The 14,623-nt window shown below is 39.3% G+C and overlaps 1 protein-coding gene across 3 annotated transcripts; it reads left to right on the forward strand.

Moving 5' to 3' along the window:
• The first annotated feature begins 1,741 nt into the window (after positions 1-1,741).
• UBA3 (ubiquitin like modifier activating enzyme 3) lies at positions 1,742-14,606 on the forward strand. Of its 3 annotated transcripts, none has more exons than XM_053953987.1 (18): positions 1,742-1,825; positions 1,943-1,984; positions 4,722-4,842; positions 5,786-5,866; positions 7,441-7,523; positions 8,056-8,136; positions 8,737-8,780; positions 9,081-9,145; positions 9,965-10,120; positions 10,239-10,341; positions 10,808-10,921; positions 11,726-11,779; positions 12,206-12,242; positions 12,322-12,403; positions 12,921-13,021; positions 13,168-13,231; positions 13,332-13,386; positions 13,836-14,606. In XM_053953987.1, exons 1-18 carry the CDS (start codon positions 1,806-1,808, stop codon positions 13,922-13,924), a joined length of 1,392 nt encoding a protein of 463 aa, XP_053809962.1. In that variant the 5' UTR covers positions 1,742-1,805; the 3' UTR covers positions 13,925-14,606. The 3 variants fall into 3 exon arrangements, with proteins under 3 accessions (XP_053809962.1, XP_053809964.1, XP_053809965.1); XM_053953990.1 differs by having other exon boundaries at positions 1,818-1,836; XM_053953989.1 differs by lacking the exon at positions 1,943-1,984 and having other exon boundaries at positions 1,788-1,825.
• Positions 14,607-14,623: the final 17 nt, after the last annotated feature.

Raw genomic sequence — 14,623 nt, forward strand, 5'->3', positions numbered from 1 at the left:
CAGGGGCTGCTGTCAATAATCGCTGTAAATTCATTGTTCCTTCAGCGAGTGGTGATGCACGCTGAGCGTTCACGTGGCGAAGCCACTTGGCATCATCTGTGAAACAAGGGATGAGTGGGGAGGGCACCACGAGAAGTGTCAGCCCCAGCCAAGGAGGCACTGCGGGGTGTCCCATGGCAGGGGGGCTCTGCTAGTGGGGTTGATGTCTTCAAGCTGAATTTTCTGCCTTCACGCTGAATTTTCTCACCTTTTGTAAAGTAACTGATGCCCTCTGATAATTTCTACAATAGAATTTGCCTAATGAAAAAAAAAGAACTTTGGATTTCAGGCATTGCGTCAGATTACATCACCTAAATAAATATGCATTAGGAGGGCGGAGAATGTGTAGTATGTAGGCGGGTTCATGTAAATTTTACTATATAATAAATAGAACTTTTTACCCCTTGGGTTGATTGATTTGTGGAAACTTCCGCCTGCGCAGATTAAACAATGTTTCCTTTCTAAACCAGACTCTGTGTTTAGAGAGCTCCTAAAATGGGCAACAGGGTGACCAGGCCTTTGGACAGAAATGTTGGTGCCAGCGGCTGTGGGGTTTTGACCCCAGCAGTCCATGTTGGAACATTTATGTCTTCAGCCTTTCACACTTCAGCCACCATGGCTCGAGCACAGGCTGTTTGTGCATCACACAGCACCCAGGGTTGGCTGCGCTACCGTGCCGAGCATCAAAATCCTTCTTCAAATGTAAGCAGGCTAGCACTTGCTTCTCACAGCTCCATCCGTGAAGGATTTACATCCCTGAAGTTTGGGAGCCCAAGACTTGAGCACAGCCCAAGGTAGTCCTGCTCATCAGCTTTCTGGCCTGCACTGTTCTGGTTTATGTGTGGTCCCTGGTTTATGTGGTTTATGTGGTTTATGTGGTTTATGTGGTTTATGTGGTTTATGTGGTTCTGGTGTATGTCCAGGCCCTGCCCAGGGAGGATTAATAAGACAAAATCCATTGTGGCAGGCAGCAACCAGCCTGAGCCTGATCACATTTGGGTTCCAGCTGTCCTGAAGGCTTTAAGGCACCATGATGTCCGCACTTTGTCCCTGAGGATGCCCTCCATGGCTCCCAGGAAGTTCTGAGTCCAGAGGAGGTCGGAGCAGCTCTGCTATGAGGAAAGGCTGAGGGAATATGGGATGGTTCAGCCTGGGGAAGAGGAGGCTCTGGGGTGACCTAATTGTGGCCTTCCAGTACCTGAAGGAAGGCTGCAACAAAGATGGAGAGAGACTATTTTCAAGGGCCTGGAGTGATAGGACAAAGGGGAATGGCTTCAAACTGATGGGCAGTAGGTTAAGATTAAAGATTAGGAAGAAACGCTTCCCTGTGAGGGTGGTGAGGCCCTGGCACAGGTTGTCCAGAGAAACTGCCCAGACGGTTGTCCCATCCCTGGAAGTGTTCAAGGCCAGGTTGGACGGGGCTTGGAACAACCTGGGGTAGTGGAAGGTGTCCCTGCCCATGGCAGGGGTGAAACTGGATGGGCTTTGAGGTCTCTTTGAAGCCAAACCATTGGGCTCTGTGGTCATCAGAGAGGCGGGCGTAGGGAGATCCCTCGGGTGCGGGCAGGCAGGACGGGAGGGAGCCTCTGTGTCAGGGAGCGGGGTGTCCGGGAGTGTCCCTGCCGTGTGTCCGCGCCGGTTGTCGCCGCTATCGCCACAGTCGCCACTGTCGCCACTGTCGCCGCAGCCGCCGCTGCCCGGGCCGCGCTCAGCCCGCCGGGCCCGGCGCCGCCCCTCGCGGGGCACTGTGGGAAGCAGAGGGAACTATGGCGGATGGTGAGGAACCGTAAGTGCCCTGTATGTGTGTGCTCGGCCGGCCCTGCCCCGGGCCCGGGGTCCCCTCTCCCTCCTCCCCGGTCTCTGTAGCGCGATACTGACCCTTCTTTTATTCTCTCTCTTTTAGGGAGAAGAAAAGAAGGAGGCTAGAGGAGCTGCTGGCGGATGGGTTAGTGCGGGGCTGCGGGCGAGCGGGGCAGGGGCAGCGCTTGCTGGGGCGGGGGTAGGTGAGGGCGAGCCGCAGCCCCGCAGGAGCTGAGGGCTGGGAGGAGGCTGCGGGGCCCGCGGGAGGCGCGGGCACGGAGGAGGGAGCCCCAGGAGAGCTGGCGTAGGTGGGGCAGGGCCCTTGAACAGCGAGGGCTGGGGGAGAGGAAGCTCCCGGGGAGAGGAGCGAGGGGCTGCCCCGGAGCGGGGTGGGAGTTGCGGGCTCGCAGCTTGGCATGGTGTGCTGAAGAGCTTGGTGACGAGAGGGGGAAAAGCTGCCTTGCCGTCAGGGACCTGGGAGGGCCTCTAGGCTAGAAGCAGGTGACTTAAGTTTTTGGCTGAAAATTAAAAATTCAGACTGCAGAACAGTTGTCTCTGCACATTAAAACTCTTTAAAATCTACGCACCTGCCTTAAAGGCCGTGAAGACGAATGTTGAGAAATCTTTTAACATCATCTGCTTCCATCCCTGAACTATTCCATTCCATGTGCTTGTGTCCCTCTACCCCAGGGTCAGCAGGCAGTGCATGTGTGGCGGGATGGGGGCCACAGCATTCCCTGGGCATGTGGGATGGGAGGGGGTGCATGCCAAGTCCCCCAAAAGCATGGAGCTTTGGAGATGTGAAGGTGGCAGGGAAAAGTCTGAGCTTAAAGCAATATAAGGACTGTGGTGCTCTGATATTTCAAACAAAATTTAAAATGAAAATAATTCAATGAAATAAATAAGAATGTTGTTGAACTCTTATACCTGGTCATGCTGTAACAGCACAACAAAAATAAACACTTGAGAAAACTGTCTGTGAAATAAAACATGAAATCTCAGTTGAGTTACAGATGTTTTTCAGATCTCCACAATGTCCAACCCTCTAAAAAATGAACTGTAGTCTAATTGCAAAAGTGAAACTAGATCTTAGCATTTTTATCAATTAGGAAGGAAAATACACATCTAAACAGAAAAGGAATGCTGCTGCTTAGTAGCTGTTTATAGGGGCTATATAAAAGAAGAAAAAAAATTGTTCTTAATGTCACCAAACACAGCTTCTACACTCATTTCCAGAAACACTAAAAACTATAATATCCATAGAAGCAGTTTTTTTGATGTCTGCTGACCCATTTTATTTGGTTAAGTCAGTGCTTAATGCACCTCCTGAAATCTGGTGTACAGCAGATGAGGGGTTCTGCTGAGGGGGTGTTGTGTTCATTGACACCATTTCCCATTATGTGAAATATGTGTATTTTCACATTATTGTGAAAACTAGAGGATATATAAAAGTGCATCTGAGGTCAAAAGACCCTTATGAATTCAAGTAATGTTTGTATGTCTTATTTAACTGCTCATGTAGTGAGTAACTTCCCTCAGCAGTTAATGAGGAGAGTTCAGTCTGCAATCAAATTATCATGGAGTCCTAGAATGGCTTGGGTTGGAAGGGACCTTAAAGATCATCTCCTTCCAACCCGCTGCCATGGGCAGGGACATCACAGGTGAATTATGATTTCTTTATTCTTTCAGTTTAGGGAAGTTTTTCCCTGTTACTGAAAATCTTTTCCAAAATCCATTGCTTGTAAGTTAAGTTGCTATTGGCATACTGTGTTGTCCAAGTTCTGAATTCTGTGAAGATAAAGGAACTCACTCCAGATGTTTTCACCACATTTACTTTTGATTTTGAGATGAGTTACAAGGAAGTTATAATAAATTCTAAACATTACCCAAGAGTTATTAGACAAGTGCTTTTCATAGCACTCCTATTCTTCATAGGAGAAAGCAGGTAACACTTTATCAGTGGTGACACATCCTTTGCTACTCAGGACTGACTCTTTTATAACAAGCTTAGTTTTATATTAATGTAGGACCTAATCATATTTATTGATTGGAACACCTGTTTATTTAATAGGGAAGTAGGTGTTATCTTATAGTAGAAAATTACTTGAGAGCTGATTTTGAACTATTCCAGTAAGTGTTAAAAATTTAAATCTATACTGATGTACTATTAAAAGTGACCTGCAAAACGAGAAAAGGGCAGTGGAGTATTTGATGTAAAATTCTGCCTTGAAAATTTAAAGGAAGATAACTGCAAACATTCCTTTTTTTCTCAAGTGAGACTGTTACTGCACACAGGCTCAAGGATGCCTGAAAAATGAGGCAGTTCCAATTCCATGGTACCACTTGAGAGTGAGGAACATTCAAGATTCATGTATTTTAAAAATATTTGTCTAAATAAACTACCCTGACGATTCAGAGGATAATGTTGGGGCACATTACTGTAATTTATTCAGAGCCTCACAATTGCAGTTACAGTCTGTCAAAAAAAGATACAAGACTTGACTGATGAAATAATGATCACCCTCAAAATCTAAAGGAACAGGCTCCTTTTCGGTGTCCTCTTCAAATTTGAGGGAAATAAAAGTAATAAGACTGAGCCCTTTTTAAACTGCAGGTCAACTTTTACTAGTAACAGTTAAATCAGTGGGTTTATTGAAATGCCTGGGTTGTTTTTCCCCTCTGTGCATATTTGTATTATTGCTTTCTAGTTCCACAAATAAAACCCACTCATGCAAATGCTCATGTGCATAACTTAGAGGCATAAAGAATATGCAGATCCATTTGTATGAATGATCAATAATTTAGGTGTTCTTTGCATAGAAAGTTGGAGGTGTGGCTTTTCCTGTCTGATTTTGCAGCTGAATTTACTGTGTTCTGTGCAGAATGGCTGTTGATGGTGGGTGTGGGGACTCTGGAGACTGGGAAGGTCGCTGGAACCATGTAAAGAAGTTCCTCGAGCGATCTGGACCATTCACACATCCCGATTTCGAGCCAGGCACTCAAGTGAGAAAGACTTAATTTCAATCAAATATCTGTAGAGTGTGTAGCAAATTAATGTAAACAGGTTCATTAATTGACCACCAGCAATGTGTGTGTACTGAAGCTGCATGAAAAGCTTGTGTTTTAATCAGTTGAACACTAAGGTCCTAGAAGAACATACTGTGTTCTTTTTATAAGTTTGTATTTTTAAGTTGTATGCAGTCAAATTCAAGCTTGCTGTCATCATATAAATATATAGCAATGTATGAATTATGCTGGTTTTGAGTTTCACATGAAAAATAACAGCATTTAAATCTCCATTTTTAAGTAATTTGATACAGTGAGGAATTTATTATACTTAAAGAAGAAATTAGTGTTAATATGAATACTTTGAGAACTGGATAAGATTTGTACTAGGATAGACTGTTTTAAGTATTTCTTCTGATTTTCTTCTTCTGTTGTACATTTTGTTTCAGAGCTTGTGGTTGAAAGTATTTTCCTGTCACCTTTTTAATGTACTGTTCCATTATTTACTAGTTGGAGACTGAGGTGAAGTAGAACAGTTCACAGAAAGCAGTTACATACTTAACATTTTCAATTCTTTCTGTCCAGCAATGTTGTCTATCTGTTTAGATTTATTTTGTATTATACATCAGTGAAATATCTGAAGAAGGAAAGCATTGTCACTTTAAACCAAATAATAATAAGAGTGGACCTTGCTTTTTCCATGGTCAAAAGTAATATGAAAGTAATATTCTGATATCAGCAAAGGTCTTGATTCTAAGTGGGGATATAGGAACTGCATGAACTCCACAACTGATTAAAGTCCAGTATGTAATTACTCCTGCAAATGCAAAATTGCTTTATCTGTAACTCACTAGGCACTGAAAATTTATGGTAGCATGTTTGTAAGGGTTATGAAGTAAAGCACATATTGTATTAATTTTTGGTTTTATGTTTTCTGCAGGCCCTTGATTTTTTGTTAAGCACATGTAAAGTGCTAGTTATTGGAGCAGGAGGATTAGGATGTGAACTCCTGAAAAACCTGGTAATTACTGTGTTTTAACCCTTTTCTCCTTAGAATCTTCTCTGTTTCTTTTTCTTTTTTTTTTTTTTTTTTTTTTTTTTTTTTTTTTTTTTTTTCTTGACAAAACTGTCTTTTTCAATTGGCTGATTTTGCAGTTTTGGTTGTATATAGCTACTAGAATTTTAAGTTCTAATCAACATGTGTAAAATACATGTTTATGCAGACAATAAAGATGAAGGATGCACTTGAAAGGTGGTATATTCCTATGTTGCATATTACTTACTCAGCTATCTCAAAGCTTGTCTTGAGGTACAATAGGCTGCTTTGTATGAAGAATAGCCAAAATTCCATGTGCAGCCTCATATCCAGTCTGATATTGGTGATTTTCTCTAATTGCCAGATCTAGGGAAGTGAAGTCAACTAAGGACAAATCATGCTCATAATGCTACAAGGAAGTGTTGTTTGGAATGCAAAAGTTTAATTACCCTTTTACTGTGGTTTTTATCCTCACAAGCACTCATATTTATCTCAGTGTGTCAGTGTTATGATCCCATTTGAGTTTGGTAGTTTGGACTATTACTCGACTTCCCCATATTTCTATTTAAGAAGAAGGATTTCTGTGCATCCCTTATTATGCATGGGATAGCTCTGTTTGTTCAGAAAAGGTAAAGGGAAAAGTTTCAAAGTCTTTACATATAAAAAGATGAAGTCTTAAAATTTAACTCAACGTTTTAGAGTCACTTCAGAACATCACAACTCATTTCTTTTCTCTAAACCCCATGTTTTACAGCATATATTTTCCCTTTAACTGCAGTGCACATTTATCTTTATTTGTGACAAGTTTCTTTGTGTGTGACTGATGTTACTACTTCACCAGATCAGACCCACAATAGAGTTTGAAGGCAATTTTACTGTAAAGTTATTTGCCAGATGTGGTGATGACCTGCATGCAAATGGAGATGAGGCAGAGCTTCTGTCAGAGGTTCAGGGTATTATTGAATAGGGAGGTAATTTTTGTGTTTGCCATCTGCTTCAGCATTGAATGCCATGAGGAATGCTGCTTTGTTGTGAACTGTGATATCTGGGTCAATAGACCAGACTCATTTATGCCATTTATGTGAAAATGGTTAATGTCCCAAACCTTAACAGGAAATTTTTAAAAGCCTTTTAAAGGAATTAAACTTTGTTCCCATTCCTGCCAAGCATGGAAGTGCTTATGGTATTTGTTTAAATTCTGTGCTTTTTTCTCCCAATGGACCCTTTTGATTTACTCCAGCCATGAAGGAATACTGCAGTTTCCCCTTATAGATCAGCCTACTGTTGGCTTCCCTGTGTTACCATTAGGTAGGCCAAAGCAATATTACCTTCAGCAGAGCCTTGTTTTTGATTGTTGGAATGTTATTAATTCCATCTGTCTGAATACCAGCATTAGCAGCCCAACAAAACCCTTTTAAACAAAGAATGACCATGTACATGGCAATGAGGAACAAATACATTTGTTCCTCCAAAGGTTGCTATTGGCATGTGGAGTAAATTCTGGAGCTTTGTGAGCATTTAATTTCCTGTTAAATGAAGCTGATCTTCTCTTTTCCCAGGCATTGTCTGGCTTCAGACAGATCCATGTTATTGACATGGATACTATAGATGTTTCTAACCTTAATCGACAGTTTTTGTTTCGGTGAGTGATATTTTATCATTTCACAGTTTAACTAAAGGATTTTTTAAAATGTACCTAAATAAAACATATTAACATATTCATTATTTTGGTTGGACCTTCATGTCACAATAGTACTCAGAATTAACTAAAAATTGCATATGATTTCTTCTTATTTTGGGCTTTGTGGCATGAAGAAAATCGGCCTATGGTCCTTGCCATTCCAGTGCAGCTAATGACTATTGGAAAAGGTGACACCAAGGAATAAATGCACACAGATTGAGAGCTCAGATTTTCTGGTACCTTTTTCATCCTAGTACAGTGAACAACCACTGGATGTTTTTGGTGTTGATAACCATAGTTAATTCTGAGACTCTCACATCTCATGCTTTACAAGGATCATGGAATGGTTTGGGTTGGATGCCTTAATATTATCCAATTAAATAAGTTGTCCTAAAGTAACAAATAGCCACTTAATTCGGTATTGCAATGCGTAGAGATTGGAAAGACAAATCTGCTAAAATGAAGCTTTTGGAATTGCTTGGGTTTTTCCCAGAGCAAAGGATGTGGGGCGACCAAAAGCAGAAGTTGCAGCAGAATTCCTGAACAGTCGCATTCCTGACTGTGCTGTGGTACCGTATCCTTTCCCAGAGAAGCCTGAAGGCTTCAGTATCCTAGAAAGCTCTGTGGGTGGTAAGAGTATCCAAAGTATTTTGCTGCCATCCTGTTTCTCATACAATGAAGGACACATTCATTCAGCTGGTGAGTTGAGAATTCTTTCTCCGTGCCATTAACATACAGGGAATCTGCATGGGAGAGGCTTAGAAATTATTTTGTATTTTTCCACTCTTTTTATTCAGGTGCAATACTGTAATTTTCACTGAGATACTGGAATTATTCACCAGAGAGCTTTGAGTAAGCACTAGTAGGAGGCATTGGTTTAGAAATACAGAGCAGCACTTACTGATAAAGGACTTTGTGAGAGCACATATTTTGAGCTTCCTAAATTTTTCACTTGCTGAACCTTGCTGTTTAGGACTATTCCATTGTGCCCTTTACTAGTTTTCTGAGGTGTTACAGCTTCAGCTGTGGGAATTTAATCTCAGATCACAAAGTTTTTTAGAAGGTGTTGTATAGAATTACAGTAATAAATTAGATAATATTTTGGCTTTAGGTTAGCAAATAGAAAACAGTAAACTTAACAATAAATATATTCCTTTACTGGGTTTGCATTCAGATATTTTAAAAAGATTCAAGACATGGATGAAAGCTTCTATCGACGTAAGTGGAATTTGTTTTCCTGACAAACACCCACTGGTGCTTTAGGGGAGCCTTGCAGCTGTTGCTGCTCACTGCTTTTCCTGGTAGTTTGTTTTGCTTGCTAATTATTTTAGTAATCCACAATATACTGGAAGTAGAAGTAACACATAGAAAAAATTTAAATACACCTGTGCTACAGGTAGTCTAGGAGAGATAGCTAAGCTACTGCCACTGTCCCTGTTATGGACAGAAGACTTTGCTTTGCTTGTCTTAGGATGTCTGCATTAGTACAGATTTTGAATAATGTTTTTTTCTCCCTAGAGTTTCATATTATTGTTTGTGGGCTGGACTCTATAATTGCAAGAAGATGGATAAATGGCATGCTGGTAAAGTTTTCAATCTTCTTAATGCCTGATTATTGCTTGAATTTAAATGACTAAAATTAAACATACTTGCGTAAAATGTGTCATGAAAATGAATGAGGGCTGTTGAAACTCACAGCTTTCTGTATACCTGTTTTTGTTTTCTTTCTGTGAGCAGGATGAAATGCAGGCTCTCTTCCCTGCCCTTTTCTTGAGAAGTGTTAGCCAACATCTCTGCAGTGCCCTGCAAGGATAATTTCGTAGTTAGGTTACATTGCTTGGGGCTGTCTGCAGTCAGCTTTTGAAAATCAAGAAAGAAAGCTCCAGAGCTGCTCTGGATGCTCCCATTGTGAATTTTTTCTTCATTACCCAAACAGTATTTATTATGCTGCAGCTTGTAAATGCCATTATTTGGCGCTCCACTGTTACAGAATTCAGTGACCAGAAAGCTGGTATCGTTTTATCATTGTGAATTTGATTGTAAAACAATCATCTGGAGTATCTTCCTGTATTAAAATAAAAAAGAAAAGACAAAAGCAAAACAACAAATCAAACCTTCAACCAAGCAACCATTTATTCTGATGAACTATAAGAACATATATAGCAAATAATATCATTTATCAGGGGAGGAAGGGGAAGAGGTAGAGGGTGAAGGTGGTTAATAAAGTCTTGTGCACTGACAAATAAGTAGTGTTTTATATACCCTTAAAATAAACTATATTAAGCGCTCAATAGTTGGGTGTACCTTTAAGAGTAAAATTTTAGGGGTTTTTTTTCTTCCTGCAACTTGTTTAGAAGCCCAAACCAAACAAAACCCAACCCCCCACCCCCTTTATTTGTTAGATGTCATTTTTGCATTATGAAGATGGTGTCCTGGATCCAAGTTCCATCATACCTCTGATAGATGGAGGAACAGAAGGTTTCAAAGGAAATGTCCGTGTGATTATTCCTGGTATGACAGCGTGTGTTGAATGCACACTTGCACTTTACCCACCACAGGTAATTCAACCAGTGAAACTGCCATTTTTTCATATTCCTCTGCTTTGCTGGTTTCTTTTCTTAGTACTACACCTAATATATCATGGTTTCTTCTGGTTTTCATCCCCTGCCCAACCAGGTCAATTTTCCCATGTGCACCATTGCATCCATGCCCAGACTGCCAGAGCATTGCATTGAGTATGTCAGGATATTGCAGTGGCCAAAGGAACAGCCTTTTGGAGGTAATTAATGTATTGTACTGGTGCTAAATGAACATTTCTCCTTTTAATTAACTTGAGTTGGGTGTATACTTTTAATAAAACAATTCTGCCTCATAACCTTGTGTGGTTCATTGTCATATTGAATCTAAGCCTCCTCTGAGCTGGAGATGGATTTTCTCTTCTTGAACTCACTCTCCAGTTGCATATTTGCTCATGTTTCTCACACTGCACAGTATCTTTCCTGAATGAAAATGTAACCTGTAACAGCTCTATAAATTGTGCAGTGATGATAGTTTATGTATAGGATGTGTTAAAACTAAAGATGTTTGTAAAAGTAATACTTCGGTTATTTAAAATGTCAGCTTTCAATAGCTTCATGGGGTATTGATTTTAAATTAAAACAGGGATTTTTTTTTTAGACCAAAAGAATGCTGTGTTTCTGAAGAACTTTTATAATTGCAAATTATCTGTAAATTCTTTAATGTAGAAGGTGTTGCATTGGATGGAGATGACCCTGAACATATACAGTGGATTTACCAGAAGTCTTTAGAGAGAGCATCACAATTTAATATTAAAGGTGTTACCTACAGACTCACCCAAGGTAAGGGGATGGCATTTCACCAAGTTGTGGCATTTGCACCTAGGCTAGATCGGCATTCTTTGTATTTGTTATGACTAAGCTGGCAGCTGTGCTGAGATAGTTCTCCTCACCCTTAAAACAGAAACAAGCAGCTTGTTTCCTGTGCCAGCACAAATATTTTTATGATAAATCAGATGTTTGGGCACTCATGATGAATCAGAGGAACATTCCTGATAAAACTGAACATTCTTTTTGCTATTTTATTTTTAACTTGGAGCAGCTCCACAGTTTACATTACATGGTGACCACTCTTGCTGGGTCAAAGAGCAGAAACAAAAGAACTTGACTGTCTTTTTTAGCAACATTGTGTGCCAGTTCAGGCTGGTTAAGTCTATAGCATCTGTTCCTCTCTGCTGTCCCTGCCTCTGTTCACATGCAAGTGCAGTATGCTGACACTCATTTAATCAGCATTTAAAACACTAACCAAATAGAAAACTCAACTATCTTTCCTTTGTGCATTTCCCCAGTTAAACAGGAAGAGAGCAGAGGTTTAATTTCCAGTGCTAAATACAGAATACTTGCTTTCAGAGTTTGTTCAGTAGTTCTCTTTGTTTGTTACCTGCTTTTTTTCAATGTTCCTGATGCATTCCTAAAATCAAAAAGTGCCCAAGTACTGCAGTAGCATGCCATTTTACCTGTTTGTTACAGAAATTCCTGGACGCTTTAAAGTACCTTTGTACCCACCTATTGAAATTATTCTGTCTAAAAGTAATCTCTCAATAGAGTTTCTTAGAAAACCCAGAGCTGTATGCTTTGTTTTTACAGGGGTAGTGAAACGAATTATTCCAGCAGTAGCTTCTACAAATGCAGTAATTGCAGGTATGCTGAAAGAACTCATTTCACTTCTGCTTTACTGACTTGAGAGTTTTGTGGGACAACAATTTGGAATTGAGAACTTGGAGAGGATAATAGTAATTTTTAAATGTGTCTGGTTTATTCTTACAGTCTTATTTCTGTTTTCCATAGAGAAACTGTATGTGACTGGATAAATATTATGACTCTGGGAGAGAGTAAAAGCACTTAAGACTGGGGAGAAAAATTGAAAAACATAGTACATAGGCTTGACATAGTCTGAGATTAGTGCCAAATCTGTGGTGTTAATGCACAGAACTACCAGCTGTCTTCAGATGTTTATTTTTCTCTTTATAGATTGTTATAGTTGATTGTTTTTGTAATTTTTTTTGTACAACTGTGTGATGTCTACAGGTCTGCTAGAGCTAGGTGATTTTTTTTTTCTCATTCCAGCTGTTTGCGCCACAGAAGTTTTTAAAATAGCCACAAGGTATTTAATTTCTTATTAATAACAGACATGATTTCCAGCAGAATGCCATGTATCAACACTGACATATTTGTCATTACAGTGCATATGTTCCTCTTAACAACTACTTGGTGTTCAACGATGTGGATGGATTGTATACATACAGTTTTGAAGCTGAAAGAAAGGTTAGTGCCATTAAAGGCTTGAAGGGTTGTTTCCTTGATTTGTATTTATGCACTTTGTGTGTATTTCTGAACCTCAGTATTGAATCAGTTGGCCCCTAGCACTGAATAATAATACTTCGTAAAAGTAAAACTAAAAGTAAACTAAAAGTGGAAACTACAGTGTTACTGGTCTGCTGTTTCTGCAGAGTAGAACTACAAAATAAGATCCTCAAACCTAAGACATGTCATGGGCAGATCTTCTCAAAAAGAGGTTATGGTAAAAATTGATCTGAAAGTTTGTAGTATTGGATTTTATGTCAGATTAAATTTGTCATTCATAAATACTTAGGTGCTGTTGGGAGCCAATCAGTGACAGACTTCAGAAGGAAATGGGTTTTGTCATTAATATTTGTAACTATTAATATTTCTAGAGCTAAAATTTCAAAAAACCACAACACAAACACTTTTGAGACCTTACTAACAGCATTTCTAAAATCATCTTTAACGTAATGTGTATTCTTGTGCTTTTTTATGGTAGGAGAACTGTCCAGCCTGCAGCCAGCTTCCCCAAAACATAGAGATTTCCCCATCAGCTAAATTGCAGGAGATCCTGGATTACTTAACAAATAATGCTTCATTGTAAGTTTCAACCATTCTGAGTAATTTGATAATTTGTTGGGTTTTTGCTTATAAAAGGTAATTTTAAAATGTATTTTAACCTGATTGTCTGGTTTTGTTTTGTTTGTTTTGTTATGTTTGTTTGTTTTTAAATGTTTTATATATAGGCAGATGAAATCTCCTGCAATCACAGCAACTATGTATGGGGGAAATAAAACACTTTATTTACAGGTAATCTGAACATACATAATTGACTTCAATATTCTGAATTTACTTAAATGTACTGAATTAAAAAAAAAATGTTGGCTTTTTTTTTTTTTTTAATTTGCAGACAGTAGCTTCAATTGAGGAACGAACAAGGCCAAATCTTTCCAAGACACTAAAAGGTATGGAGCTGTCAGGTGTTGATTTTCAAGTTAGAGAAAGTCAGTTTCACCCCTCTGTGTGGATATTTAGCTTTATTTTGCATTATGCAGTAGAATTTTCTTCATTGTCCTTTTACATTCAATACACATTCAATTTTAGTTTCACGTTTCTCAGGTATATCAGTTGTTTAAAAGTGAAGTGCAGGCAGATGCACAGAACATTGCAACAAAACAACCAAATAACTGCTGTAAATTACACATTCTCCAGTAGAGTTTTATATCTATTTCTCAACAAGGTCTGTTTCCTGGTTAAATTAGATTAATATTAACTTAGCCAATGAGCTGTTTGCAGCTTTATTTAATCACATTTATGGTTTGTGGGGATAGCATTTCTAATTTTCTGGGGGCTTCTTGAAAAGGCAAAGCACATGGGTTTAATTAAATTAATTAAGCTTTTCTTTCTGTTTCAGAACTGGGGCTTGTGGATGGCCAGGAACTTGCAGTTGCTGATGTTACTACACCACAGACTATGTTGTTCAAACTTCACTTTACCACTTAATTTATTCATAAGTAAAGTGCAAATACAGCAAAAGAAATCTGTGCCCACCTTATAAAACAAACATACTCTGTGGGGGTTAAGGCAGCCTGAAATGTTCCTGTTAGTTCCAGCATGGTTGAAGGTTAGGGAATCTAAATGAATCACCATATTTCAGAATTGTATGTAGAAGCCAATATTTGGTGGATTATATTTGTATAAATGCTTATTCATGTACAGACCTCTGATGTATAGAAATACACTTCTCCTGGGTTTTGTTGTCAAAATGTTCATGCTAGTGTACTTTCAAACACACGGAACTTTAAGGTGGCCAAAAGTCTTGTTTTCAATGTGTGTGCACACATAGATGCAAAGAAATTATATTTTTGAAAGGATGCACAACAATCTGGTTTTAAATTGTAGCACTCCTGAGACTTACTGAGTCACCTTAAACCAAAGGAGGCAGTAGATTAAAATGAGGATTTCCCTCTTTGGTATTGATTTGATCAGTTTTATGGAAGGTGTTAAATATGGAAGAGATGTATTTGTTTCAAGAAACACAGAAGGAGAAAATGATCAACTGTACATGAAAATACAGATGTGTCTCCTCACTGTCCCCAAGCAGCCGCCATGCACAGCATTGCAAAATTATGTTCAAATGTCATTGGTGCTGTTAAGGTATTTATTAATAAAAAAATCAGAAAGACACCTGAGTTTGTGGCT

Source organism: Vidua chalybeata, chromosome 12 (genome assembly GCF_026979565.1).
Source record: "Vidua chalybeata isolate OUT-0048 chromosome 12, bVidCha1 merged haplotype, whole genome shotgun sequence".
In the NCBI taxonomy this organism is placed as follows: domain Eukaryota; kingdom Metazoa; phylum Chordata; class Aves; order Passeriformes; family Viduidae; genus Vidua; species Vidua chalybeata.